Below are 14,741 nucleotides of genomic sequence, written 5' to 3'. Positions count from 1 at the left end.
TGTATTAATTTGAAATTTTGAAGCAGATTAGCTATCCATAAACTCAATCTACTTTCAAAAGAACAGGTTGTAGTCATTATTCAGGTAGTATGTAAATATCCTGATTAGTTTTTCTCTTGGCTCTTAATTGTTAGTAATCAGTCTACTGGTGTATGGAATTGTTAATTCAGTGTTTATGAAAGTGTGAACTGTTGGCAAAAATTTCCTTAGATGAGCTTATTCTTTCATTTTCCCAACTAAAAAAGAAAAAAAAAATAAGGGCACAAAGCCCCAGTGTCAGTTCCCTGACATTTATTTAGAACTGATCTGTTAGTGGTGAAAGGCTGCATCAAGAAGATGTTTAAACTGCTTGCACTTTAGCTGCAGTTGAAAGTAGAGCTTTAAAAGAACACAAGATTAAAAAGTGGTAGAAGACTTAAATAGGGTATGAAACTTGTGTTGATTAATTATATGCTCCTATAAAAAATAGTGTGCTCAATTTAAGTCCTTCTTAGTGTAGCTGCTTTGTTACCTACTCAAAAATGTTTTAATCAAATGGGCCTCTTATATATAATATAAGATACTTGTTATATAACAATATAAGATACTTATATTGTTCTAATATGGTAAAGCATATGAGAGTGAGCTTTGGACAAATAATTTTCCAATTGATTGAATGGGTGGTTATACAGCTAATCAAGATGATTAGTTCTGAAATGAAAAACTATATATTTTTTATTTTCATCATATTTTTGAGATAGTATGAGTTTTATGAGCAATTCGTTAGAGAAGAAGATCTAGTAAAGTAACTGTTTCTGGCAAGGTCTTGGTGATCGATTATAGACTTTGCACTTAAAAAACTTATGATGTGAATGTTTCTGATATAACACTAAACGTATCTATATGTGCTGTAACACTCACTTCTACTTGATTGATGAAAATGTATTTTTTTCCCAGCAGAGCTGTTTTAGTCTTTTATGGGGCTTTTCTCTCCTCTGCCCCCCAAACTTTTTGCTTCTTTTATATCATAGAATGGTTTAGGTTGGAAAGGACTTTGAAGATCATCGAGTTCCAACCCCCCTGCCATAGGCAGGGACACCTCTCACTAGACCGGGTTGCCCGAGGCCACGTCCAGCCTGGCCTTGAACACCTCCAGGGATGGGGCCTCAACAACCTCTCTGGGAAGAGAGGTTGCATATATTTAGCCCTAGACTGTAATTATTTATAGAATTATTTTATCCAAAATATTCAGTCCTTCAGTAAACATTGTTACTGTTTTTATGAGAAAACTAAAAATTAAACAAATATTTAGGATCATTGTTTAGAACTAACCTTTTTTCGTTTGCTTGTTTTTTTAAATATAGGTGCATATGCAGCATGTGTTGAATAAAATAATACACTGGCTGTAAGCCAGATTTCCAGATCTTAGCTGAACAATTGCAATGGTTTAATTATCTAGTCTGATGGTATTTTAGCTGCTCACCTGCCTTCTAACCTGACAGTATGAATAAAAGTAGTAATGAAGGTTGGTATTTAAGTGCAGGTTTGGATGGTGTAACTCAACAGGCTAGATCTTTATATCTGAGCTTTATGAAATGTGTATGTATGTGCTACTAAGTATGTATTGCACACTTTATAGTTGATATTTTGGTTTATTATTCCTATTATTCTTTCAATATTTTCCACTAATTTCTACCTTGTAGGTGACTGTGGAGATCACGTTGTCATAATAAATACAAGACATATTGCCTTCTCTGGTAACAAATGGGAACAGAAAGTATATTCTTCACATACTGGGTAAGCTTTATAATAAATATTCAAATGTGGTAAATTTAATATATTTTAACACACTTTAATATATTTTTTTCTCTTTCCTTTCTTATTATTTCCTCAGTGTATGTTGTTAGGAAAATAGTCCACCTCAAAAGTAATCAGAGCAATTGATTAAGCCTGGTTGTTTTGTGTGAACCCATGAACCCAGTGATCAGGACTATTCTATTTAAGCAGTAGAAGACATTCCTATTGGCACTACACGTTTAAGAGATATACAGTTGCCAACTTCAATTACTTTATCCTACCATTACCTTTTTACCTAACAGTAAATATCAAGATTGGTATATTATTGAATCAGAGGATGGGAAAAAAAAAAAATTGGGAAAACTAGTAAGAAATGAGATGGTCTCAAGATGTGCTGATGTATACAATAGTGTATAATATATTATTCTGGCAGACATAACTTGTTTACAGATGGAAGCGCAATAATCAATTACAGATGGTATGGTGGTATGGCAAGGATCAGTTCAGTCAAATAAGTACGGTTGTTCCTATTTTATGCAGTGACAACATTAGATAATACTTTCTAAGTGTTAAAATGTGTCCAGTTAGAAGATAAATTAATCGCATTGAGAAAGCTAATTTTGCTAGTACTGATGTTTCAGTCCTGAAATTCCTTTGCTAAATTGCTGAGAAGTTCTTGTTCAGAGTTGATGGAAATTAATGTGCTTTTTCTTTTTTCTCCCCCCACCCCTATGACTTCTTAAAAATTTTCACTAAAAACTTCTGTGGAAGTTGAAGCACTTGTGTAAGTGGCTAAGTTGGTTTTGAGTAAGTGAAAAGAACTGTACAATTAAAACAAATACTTAAATCTGTGCAGCTCCTTAAGTGGATATGTTTTAATGATGCTAGGTTTTTTTCATTTCACTTAGGTTGATACCTAGTAATGTACTTAGATCAAAATGAAACCCAGCTTTACCTGACTTCCATGTAATTTCTTGCACCACTGTATCATTCTTTTAAAGTATACGCATAAATGTGAACTAGTGCAACTTCACAGTATCACATAGACTTAAGAAGATGGATACATTGTAGTGAAAGTCAAATTTTCTTACTGTAGATAAGCCAAATAATGCTAAGATTTATTTAAAATAGTAAGAAAATAATAAATGTTGTTCAAATGGTTGTCTTGTGTGTCAGCCACAGACTGGTTGTAAGTCTTGATCGTCTTAAAGTATTTCCAAGTTCTGCATATCTTACTCCCATTGTATTCTGTAGTGGTTATGCTGTATTTAATAAGCAGTTTTGAAAACATCCATCTGCTTGCAAAACACAAACTTTTTAATACTCAAGTGAATAAATAAGAAAGTACAAATAGCGTTAAACTTAGGTGTTTGACAGGATAGAATCTTTTTAATACAATGTAGTTGGCCTTGTGAGAACAACGTCCTTTTTTGAAGGCTTATACCATTACACTGTTGTTTGAGATGTACTGATATTTGTGTTAACATCATGAGCATATAGCTTTAACCTTGTATGTTTGTCCTGTTTTTCTAGCTATCCTGGTGGTTTCACACAAGTGACAGCAACTCAGCTCCATTTGAAGGATCCAACTGCTGTAAGTGTTTCCCCTTCTTCCCTTTAATTTGTAAAGCTGATTCATTTCCATGTAACTAGTTCCCCTAAACAAAAGGGATCAGTCATCTGCATGTCTAAAGCTAAATTTCAAACGTTCTGCTAAGGGCTCTTAGAAGCTTGGCTTGTGGCAGTGTTTTTGTAAACAGCATGTTTAGAGGGTTAGATTGTAGATTCAGCATTGTCCTGAATCTTCCATGCTGTCCAAATGAGCAAGTCAAGTTTATTTGTTTTGATCATTTTTGACCAATTCAGTTGCTTTTAGTTTCAGAGGTCTGACCTTTCTCATAAGTGAACTGCCTCAAGTTAGACTTAGCTAAGTTGTACATCAACTTAACGAGTCTGCTTTTTGAAAAGCCAGCAAGAATAATGCTCATCTTAAAAATGTTGAAAGGTACACCTGCCTCTTTCTCCCAGTAAAATTCAGCTGTAGGTTTTGTTAAATGATTAATTTATTTTTTTTAATCTTTTCTGCAATTTATGTTTGTGGTCTGTGAAAGAGTGGGAAATGATGATTGCACTGAAGTTAAGCCTCTTTGCTAAACGTCTGTATCAGACTATTAATTCTGCTGAATATCAATGTTGATGTGTTTGTTACTTATTAAAAAAAAATAGGGTTCTTGATACGAACGTTTTGATATGTTGACTTACACGGTTAGGAAATTACTTTTATTAGGGTTTTGAATAGTCAGCATTGGAGGACGGAACATGATATGAGGCTCACAGAGATTAACAGGTGTCTGTTTTAGGTTTTGACTTTGAAATGCTTTGGCTTTCGTCACCTTCTATATAAAATATAGAAATGCTTCTTCCTTTTTCTAGAGAGATTTTAATCTGCTGTAAAATTCTTGGATTTTGTCAATGATTTTTTTATCTGTGATTTAGAAATCCTGGTTTGTCCCAAGACGCTTTTATACAAGACATTGTACAAGTACTCAGTAAGAAAGAAGTCCGCTGTATGAATTTGCCTGGGTTTCGTTTTTACTTCTGAAATTTCTTTATTTAAAGTGAAATGAAATCCCACAGTTCAATAGTATTTTCTGTGTTGAATTTTTCAAATCAACTTAAATGCTTTTGAGAACAGGCTCTAAAATAGTTGTAATTCCTTTGGGAATTATTGGTAGTTCTATGCCTAAAATGGATTCTTCAACCTTTTTCATTTGGACTTCAGGCACACGCTGTGCACTGGGAGGCAGTATAACACAACTTGTTTGTTAGGGCCTGAGAACTGGATGTCCCATAAATTACCTTCTGGCATTCATTCTGAAATACCTCGTTTCTTGCCAGACTCATAGATGAATTTCTATACAAACAGAGGAGGATTAAATGCATTGCCAATAACTAAAGCATGTTGGACAGAGGCTCAGCAAATGGTGATGTGGCTCAAGACTTGGTCTAACTTAGCGCGAGAGACTTCTTTCTGAGCAGAATTGTGGAGAGCCTTCAGCAATTAACTCTAATTCTGTTGAAGATGAAGCATTTGGATGTCCCTCTCATAAAGATATCTCATGTGTGTTTTTGTGATAATTAATAGTAGCAGATGGTGATTTGGCATGATATATTCTGTATGTGTAGCTGTTACAGGTTTTGACTTGCAAGTGATTTTATGGCTGGAAACATTTATTTGCTAGTTGAATTGTTCTGGTGTGAAAATACATTAGGATGTGACAAAGATGGAAATTATGATCGTGTTTTATTAATGTGTTTTATTTTTAGAACTTGCTTTTAGAACCTGAAAAAGGATTGCTATAAAGAGAACAAAGCCTAGCCTAAGCAGCGTTTGGATCTTCAAAATATGATCTAAATGATGCATAGTTATTATGGAGACTTTATAAATCACCCTATTTCACTTCTTTGAATTAAAAAGAGACCTCTTCTAATCATCTTAAATTCAACCCTGTGAAGCCAGTGGAATTAAGTAGGTTGTAGGAAGCAGACTGTATCTTTCTGTGGAATCAAAGTCTTCATCTGTAAAGTGTTGTTTTCATCCTGAAGGCTATTGCTTTTTCTCTGCCCTTGGTCGTCTTGTCTCCTGCTAGCTCGTCCTGGTAGCGTTTCATTAGATGAGTCAACATTATTTTTGGAAATAGTGCTGTTACAGAAATTAAGGCATTAAATTAATGGAGGAGGCTACTTCCAAGGAAAAGGATGTTGATGTAACACCTTGTAAGTTTGTGTGATGTTGCATAGAGATTTTGCAATGGGATATGACTATTTTCTGTTTATGTAAGAAATAGATTAAAGCTTGTAAGATTCTGTGATTGTGTGTATATAGTAGGACTCTAATACTGCTTAGCACTGTCTTTACTTACATATGTCTAAATTCAAACAGACAAATCCTGAAGATAAATATTTTTCAGTTACGGTTTTGTTTAAACATAGTTTCTAGTATACAGAGAGACTGTTTTTAGGAAAAACTGGTACGCAGCTGGTAGATGATTAAAAAGGTTATAATGAGTAATTTAATGCAAAATGGTATTGTTTATGTTTACATGAGGGGCTGAAAGTCATAAGTATAGCTGTCAGAATTTAGACACGTTTACTGCAGTGTAGTTAAATAATCATCCTTGATCATTTCTAGTTCCTTCATCAGGTATCAAGGGTAGGGATGGATGATGATCTGATCCACTTATGGAGGTTAACGTCATTGTATCTATCTTACTAACTTTGGACCTTTACATTCCTTGCAGGTAATAGTTGGTACTTCAGAAGGACTTGTGCTGAATTTTCAATATGCAAAAAAACCCCACCTGTGCCTGTTATGTTTCATCTCAGATGTACAATTTTGTGCCTGAGATTGGCAAAATATTACTATTTTTTCCATGTTTAAATGTCTTTTATGTTAATATGGGGCAGTGAATACAAAAAGAGGTCTGCATAGTTGATGTTTTTTATAGAAGTTAAAGGTCTGTGTCCATTGTGCCAAGTTCTTCAGTGCTTTGGAAAAAACTGTTTTTATGGAAGGGTAAAAATTAGTGTGTTGCCAAAAAGATATCAAAACTTGTCCTGGTTTGAGCATGACAAAAGTAAATAGTCTAGCACATTTTTACCTTAAGCACCTTTGAGTTCCTTTGGGAGGCATGGGGAGGGGAATGTCTGTGAATCTGTTAAAAATGTCTAGTATTTTCAATTATCTGCTCTTCTGGAGAATAGCAGAGAATAGTTCTCATCTATTGGACTTGGCCAGGCTACTTTAGGAAGTGCCTACTGAAGAAAAAAAAATTGCTTCTTCACATTTCAGCCTTTTCTTTCTGTGACTTAGTTTTAGTGTAAATTCTTGGACCACCCACTGATGACAGTATTAAATAGTCTGGGCAATCCTGCTTTAGCAGGGGATTTGGACTAGATGATCTCTAGAGGTCCCTTCCAACTCTGAAGATTCCGTGATGTGTTCTTAAGGTGCAGCATAACAGCTTGTTGCTGTAGTTCGAAACAGCCTCTCTCTTCTTCGGGTTAATATAATACTAATATTCTGTGTGGTATTATTACTCCCTTAGGATATATATTAGCAGGCAACTTTAATTTCCATTGTAGGTTGCTACGAAAAATCTGTTTGAAAGGTTTGGTGTGTTTTCTTTGCCAAGAGAGGCTTTTGAGAATAAAGGTAACAGGTAAACCTTTTTATTTGAGATGCAGTTGTTTGGAATGCATAGAAGTTTGGGGGTTTCGTGTTGTTTTTTTTTTTTTAATAAAATTTGTAGAAGTTTTGTTTAGCTGAAAAAACGTGGATAGGCGGGAGACCGACACATGCAAAATGAGGCTTCAAAGTATTTGATCCAGGAAGACTAAAAGATGTACTTTTAAATCTCGCAGATTTGAGAGGAAGATTACTTGGAAAATACTTTCTGGAAAAATCTTACAACTTTTAATTAAACTGCCTGCAAAATATGTTGACAGATGTAATCTGTAGAACCACATAGTAATCCTGTCAGGACAGAGTTTTCAGTCGATTTTTATTTTATTTCTAGTTTTAAAAGTAAGCAAAACTTGACTGACTTTTTTCTTTTTTTTTTTTGGCTGCATATCAGAAACTCCCCCCCCCCCCCCCCCCCCAAAAAAAAAAAAAAAAAAAAAAAGAAAAGAAGAAATCATGTTTGGCTAATACCAGATGCTCAGTGAGAGGATTGACCTTTGCAATATTCAGAGGCTGTATTGCCTCTGACAAAGAAATAATGGGCAATAATTGTTCAAAATGAATGTTACCTGCTAGGGAAGATTATTAAGCGAGGCGGGGTAGCTCTGTGGAAGTCTCCTGTGAGTAGGCCTCCGGGGGTGTCAGGGTTCTGGTTTGTTCAGCTGCTGGCACTGATATGAAGGGGCTTAAAATGTTCTAATTCTCCTTTTGAATGCTCTTTAGCAACTGCTTGCACGTATAGACTTGCCATTATATCTGCGTAATAATGATCTTTTGAAGAAAAGCTCAGACAGAAAACGTGGTTAAATCTTGCTGTTGGTATTTGAAAGCCTGTTTTTTTTGCATCAGTTAGGGATAGTTGATATAATAATATGTATATACTAGAAGTCAGTTACTGAAACACCAGCTATAATAGCATTTTCTTTTATTACTATGGAGTAATGTTTTTTTAATTAAGTAGAGCGAAACTTCAAAGTCTGGATTAGTAAGCACGCAGAAGTTAGTATGGCATGGGGAGGAGAATATCATTATGGAACCTGTTATCTTAAAACTTCTAGGTTGTCTAAATAAGTCTTAGAGTTGGCTTGGTCTTTTGCTTCATAGTAGACATAAATACCTTTTTGTTTAAAAACAAAATTGAATCCATTCCTTATTTGAATTTGCAAGGCAAATTAATATATTAATTTAAAGAATACATTAAACTTCTAAGTTTTTAAGTGCTGAACAGTAGTGGAAAGCTAAATGACATGTGATGGAAGTTTAATTTGTCTGTGACCAAATGATTCTTATGGCAGTATTAAGTACATTCACTGTTGCTGTGCTACTCATCCAACTCACAGAGGCAGTAAGGTGAAGTTCTTTGTATGCGTTTATAACATGCGTGGTGAAAAGAACAATATCATATACAGAACAGAAAACCAAGAACTGGTAGAAGCGAAGATTGGAAATCTCGAAGATTGTCGACCTGCTTGAGGGTAGGAAGGCTCTACAGAGCTGGATCAATGGGCCGAGGCCAATGGTAGGAGGTTCCACAAGGCCAAGTGCCAGGTCGTGCACTTGGGTCACAACAACCTCGTGCAGCGCTACAGGCTTGGGGAAGGGTGGCTGGAAAGCTGCCTGGTGGAAAAGGACCTGAGGGTGTTGGTTGACAGCCAGCTGAATATGCCCAGGTGGCCAAGAAGGCCAACAGCATCCTGGCCTGTGTCAGAACTACTGTAGCCAGCAGGACTAGGGAAGTGATTGTCCTCCTGTACTTGGCACTGGTGAGGCCCCACTTCAAGTACTGTGTTCAGTTTTGGGCACCTCACTACAAGAAAGGCATTATGATTATGGAGCATGTCCAGAGAAGTGCAATGAAGCTGGTGAAGGGTCTAGAGCACAAGTCTTATGAGGAGCCACTGAGGGAACTGGAGTGGTTTAACCTGGAGAAAAGGAGGCTGAGGGGAGACCTTATCTCTCTCTACAACTACCTGCAAGGAGGGTGTAGAGAGGTGGGGGTCAGTCTCTTCTCCCAGGTAACAAGCAATAGCACAAGAGGAAATAGCCTCAAGTTGCACTAGGGAAGGTTTAGGATGGATATTAGGAAAAATTTCTTCACCAAAAGAGTTGTCAGACATTGGAACAGGCTGCCCAGGGAAGTGGTGGGATTGCCATCCCTGGAGGTATTTAAAAGATGTGTAGACGTAGTGCTCAGGGACATGGTTTAGTGGTGGTTTTGGCAGTGTTAGGTTGATGGTTGAACATGATGATCTTAAAGGTTCCTTCCAACCTAGACAATTATATGATTCTAAGATGTATCAAACTGTACCTCTGAGTAACTGGTGTATCTCCCGAAATTTTTCTAGGGTTTTCTTTTTTTTTTTTTTGTAAGCCCTGTAATTAATCACTCTTGTTTTCTCTGGAGCACTGTCTCCTTCCCATGTTCTAGAGTTTCTTCCTGGTGATTATTGGACTTAATTCAGCTGTTAGGGTAGCCTTTCTTCTGGAAATTTGGCCAATTATTTTGTGGTTCTCAGGGCCAGGAGCGGTATTGCTCTGTTTATTTCCTTCTTTACAGTATGTTTTATCTGGCAAAGAATCTTTCTCAGAACTTGTCTCCATTAAGCATAGTCTGCAACTTGCAAGTGAGCCAAAGGCTATCACAAAAATTGAAATGTTCAAGCCTCGCACAGTGTTTCAAATAAATATATTCTTAATTTATTTGTACTCATAAAATGTTAGATGGTGTAGTAAGGGACTGAAAGTGCAAGAGTTTTATTAAAACTGCCTTCAGATTCCTTTCCTCCTAATTAGCCCCTTAAATTGGAAATTAAAAACTTAATGTCATATAACTGTGTCATTAAGAGCTTGTCTATGCTGTGCATATATAAATTAGATAACTTGAAAAATAACACATTGCAATATTCAAGATGACAATTGTAACTACAACCAATAGGAATTTTGTAATTCCAAAGAAATTGAGGCAAACAGCATTCCAGTACTTTAAAAATCCCAAATGTTAACGTTCTTGTGGCTGTATACATCTGATGGTTGATGTCTGCCTGATGGAGAAAGTGTCATGGCCTTTAGGAGAGAGTATTTATGAGGATATCGAATTTTAAAGGTTGCTAGTACTAAAGATAAAGGACTGGGGAGAGGAGGCAGTAGGAATCCATAAAAAAAATGAATAAACTGTTAAACTGTACTAATTGGTTTTAAACTGAGGTCGAGGTTGGAGTGAGACCTGTCGGTAGGTAGACCTCTTTGCCAATTTGAAATCCCACAGAAATCAACTGGATTTTATACCTTTGGTGTAAAACTAAACCCTTGTTATTGTAATAGTTCAAAGTAAACGTAATCACATAGAAAACAATAAGAATTTTTTTTTTTTTAGAAGTATTATAAGCATGTAGAACGATTTTGTTGTTAATTCCTTAAAGAAACAGCATGTTCATCAGATATGTGTTTTCCGGGAGCATTGAATCTGGGTTCGGGTTTTGCATGAGCTCAGCAGACTTTTTCTTGCAATTCTATACCTTTCTATTTAGCGTTGGTGTATTTTTAGTAAAATTTGAGCATGCTCAGATAACAGGAGAGCCCTTACTTAACACCCTGTAAATATTGCTGGTTGGATCTGCCTTTTCTGTTATGCAACCGTAGTCAAGTTGCAAAAGCAGTCCATACAGCTTTGGTTAAACCTGTACTTTTTACTTGTCATCACACCAGTTAGAGTGAGGTTCTGGCTGTAGGCAGAATTTTGGGCAAGAAGCTGGATGTAAACTTGGTCTTTCCAGGAGCTGGGTTTGGATTTGCTTTGGCTCGTAGAAAGCTCTTTGAGACAGAAGTTACAATGAAGGAAACTAGAGGTTTTCCAGCACTGCCTTCTGTCTTAGCTCCCTGTATGGCTGCCTATTCTGTAGTTGGACTAACTACCTTGCATTAAATCAATAATAAAAGTACAGAATAGCAGGACCTTTTAAATTTACATACCGGCTTGCTTAGTAATACACTTATTCGGCTTTTTACAAGTCTCAATTAATATTTTATCACCAGCTCACCCCTCCTTTTTTTTTTTTGCTTTTTTCTCTTTTTTTTCTTCTTTACCAAGGTGAACAAGCTTGAGGGGTGGGAGGTATAAATCTGCCTTTGACCTGCAAGGAAATTATGATCTGCTGCAGAAGGCAAGGCTTTGCTCCCCCTTTGCCCCTAGCATGAGTTGCTGAGGCAGGGAACCTGCGTACTCAAATCCAAGGTTATGGTTCTCTGGTTCTCCACATGGGTGTAATGTATAGATGGAAATATTTTCAAGTGGCTCAGACATTAAAGGCTCTATGATAACCACAAAACCATGCAATTAAAAAATAAGCTGTTTGAAATGTCTAGTTAGTGAGCTGGGAGTTACTAAATTGCATTGAAGCTCCAGAATGTGAGAGACTGCAACAGTGAAGTCCAGTTTCCTGCTCTGGATCAGGCAAGGATGTAATATCTTCATCAGTGATGTAGTGGGATCTAGTGCACCCTCAGCAAGTTTGCAGATGACACCAATCTGAGTAGTGTGGTTGATTCACTAGAGGGACAAGATGCCATCCAGAGGTACCTGGACAGGTGTGAGGCGTGGGCCCATGAGAACCTCATGAAGTTCAACAAGGGTCCTGCACCTGGGTCGGGGCAACGCCCAGTATCAATATAGGCTGGGGTGTTAGTGTATTGAGAGCAGCCCTGTGGAGGACTTGGGGATACTGGTGGTTGAAAAACTGGGCATGAGCATGCAATGCAGGCTTGCAGCGTGGGAAGCCAGCCATATCCTGGTTTGCATCAAAAGAAGCAGTAGGTTGAGGGAGGTGATTCATATGAGACCCCATGTGGAGTGCTGCATCCAGCTCTGAGGTCCCCAGCACAAGAAAGACATGGACCTGTTGGAGCAGGTCCAGAGGAGGGCCACAAAAAGAATGAGCAGAGGGATGAAACACCTTTCCTGTGAAGAAAGGCTGAGAGAGTTGGGGTTGTTTAGCCTGGAGAAGAGAGGGCTCTGGGGAGAACTTATTGTGGCCTTTCAATATAGAAAGGGGACTTAAGAGAAGGATGGAAAAAGACTCTTTATCGAGGCCTGTAGTGATAGGACAAGGGGAACTGGTTTTAAACTGAAAGAGGGTTTATTTAGATTGGACATAAGGAAGAAATTTTTTACTGTGAGGGTGGCGAGACACAGGTTGCCCAGGGAAGCTGTGGATGCTGCATCCCTGGAAGTGTTCAAGGCCAGGATGGATGGGGCTTTGAGCAATCTGGTCTAGTGAAAGGTATCCCTGCCCATGGCAGGGAGTTGGAGTGAGATGATCTTTAAGGTCCCTTCCAACCCAGACCATTCCATGGTTCTATGGTCTCCTTGGCAGTGAAAAATGGTTTGTGCTTCATGTGAGGATGATTCTTCTGTTCTTGCAGGTTTTGCAGAAATGCACTTCTTGCATGTGTGAGAGAGCACAGGAAGCCTTGAGTTCTTGAACAGCATGGAGATTGGCAGATGCACCAAAGCATACCTTGTATTATGCTTATTGCAGTTAGCATACTTACCTACAGAAACTGTTATTGAATATATAATTATCTATAATTCATTCTCCAAGTCCTGCATTCATGTTAATGTGTCATCCCCTGAGGTTGTCAGTTCTCCAGTGACTATACGCAGCATTGAAAGCATTCCTTCATTGTTAAACCTGAGCATATAAATCAGTCATTCTTCTCCAGTGTGACTTTTTTAATAGGGACCTTTTTACAACTGAACTGTTGTCTTTGTAATGTGGTTAAAAAAATCACATCAGATTTGCCAGGCAGAAGTACCTACAACCAGATTAGACCAGCTGTTCATCTGGTTTGCTGTTTTGGTTCAACAGATACCTGTGCCACGTGCTGCAGGGGAAGATGAAAAATCTGACACAAACATCAGTTGTTTGAAGAATGTTCATTAAAGTATTTGAAAGTGTCCTTTTTTTTATTGGAGTGAAATCATTAAATAACTAGCTCTGTGTATCTGCAGGTCATAGGTCATATGTTGGATGATGTGTATGTACAGTTTATTGTTCTAAGGACTTAACACTGATTCTATCACAATTGAAGTTAAAAGTAATTTTTAGATAAAGAAAAAAAATCCCCCCAGTTAGGCAATATATTATGAAGTCTCTGGATCCATTATTTTAGATCTGATAGATTTTGATCTTTCATTGGCTATAATGAAAAATCACGGAGTTTTCAGAGTTGGAAGGGACCTCTAGAGATCATCTAGTCCAACTCCCCTGCTAAAGCAGGATTGCCTAGAGCACATTACTCAGGACTGCATCCAGGCGGGTCTGGAAAATCTCCAGAGAAGGGGACTCCACAACCTCCCTGGGCAGCCTGTGCCAGTGCTCTGTCACCTGAACCGTAAAGAAGTTTTTCTGTGTATTTGAACGGAACTTCCTATGTTCTAACTTGTGCCCATTACCCCTCATCCTGTCACTGGGAACCACTGAAAAGAGCCTGGCTCCATCCTCCTTCAACCCACCCTTCACAAACTTGTATGCTTTAATAAGGTCTCCCCTCAGCCTTCTCTTCTCCAGGCTAAAGAGTCCCAGCTCCTTCAGCCTTTCCTCATAAGGGAGATGCTCCAATCCCTTAATCATCTTAGTTGCCCTTTGCTGGACTCGCTCCAGCAGTTCCCTTTCCCTCTTGAACTGGGGAGCCCAAACCTGGACACAGTATTCCAGTTGTGGCCTCACCAGTGCAGAGTAGAGGGGGAGAATGACCTCCTTCGACCTACTGGCCACACTCTTCCCTATGCAGCCCAGGATTCCATTGGCCTTTTTGGCAACAAGGGCACATTGCTGGCTCATGGATAATTTACTGTCTACTAGGACCCCCAGATCCTTTTCCTCAGAACTACTTCCCAGCAGGTCCACCCCTAACCTATACTGGTGCTTTACATTCTTCCTCCCCCTTTTGTTGAACCTCATTAGGTTCTTCTCTGCCCATCTCTCCAGCCTGTCCAGGTCACGCTGGATGGCAGCATGGCCCCCTGGGGTGTCAGCCACCCCGCCCAGTTTGGTATCATCAGCAAACTTGCTGAGGATACACTCCGTCCCCTCATCCAGGTCATTAATGAATATATTGAACAAGATTGGACTGAGTATTGACCCCTGGGGGACACCACTGGTTACAGGCCTCCAACTAGACTCTGTGCTGCTGATCACAACCCTCCGAGTTCTGTCCCGCAGCCAACTCTCAATCCACCTCACTGTTACCTCATCTAGCCCATACTTCCTCAGCTTCCTAATGAGGATGTTATGGGAGACAGTGTCAAAAGCCTTGCTAAAGTCAAGGTAGATGACATCCACGACTCTCCCCTCATCCAGCCAACCAGTTATAACATCATAGAAAGCTATCAGATTGGTCAAGCATGGATTTTACCCTTGGTAAATCCATGTTGACCACTTCCAATAACTTCCTGTTCCTCAACGTGTTTGGAGATGACATCCAGAATGAGTCGCTCCATTACCTTCCCAGGGACAGAGGTGAGACTAACCGGTCTAGTTCCCTGGGTCCTCCTTCTTACCTTTTTTGAAGACCGGAGTGATGTCAGCCTTCCTCTAGTCCTCAGGCACCTCTCCGGTTCTCCATGACCTTTCAAAGACTATAGAGAGTGGTCTAGCAATAACATCTGCCAGCTCTCTCAGCACTCGCGGGTGCATCCCATCAGGGCCCATGGACTTGTGAA

At 38.6% G+C, this 14,741-nt stretch overlaps 1 protein-coding gene across 2 annotated transcripts in view; it reads left to right on the top strand.

Moving 5' to 3' along the window:
- Positions 1–14,741, top strand: part of MRPL13 (mitochondrial ribosomal protein L13) — a gene marked incomplete at its 3' end in the record, with an annotated part of 39,390 nt that overhangs the window by 2,287 nt on the left and 22,362 nt on the right. For both annotated transcript variants that reach the window (XM_082479375.1, XM_082479376.1), the window contains exons 3-4: positions 1,683–1,776; positions 3,310–3,370. In XM_082479375.1, coding sequence (XP_082335501.1) covers positions 1,683–1,776; positions 3,310–3,370 — 155 coding nt within the window. The remainder of the gene's footprint in view (positions 1–1,682; positions 1,777–3,309; positions 3,371–14,741) is intronic.

This window comes from Vanellus vanellus (assembly GCF_965231255.1).
Source record: "Vanellus vanellus genome assembly, chromosome: 2".
NCBI classification, from domain to species: Eukaryota; Metazoa; Chordata; class Aves; order Charadriiformes; family Charadriidae; genus Vanellus; species Vanellus vanellus.
This window is presented reverse-complemented; position numbering and strand designations above follow the sequence as displayed.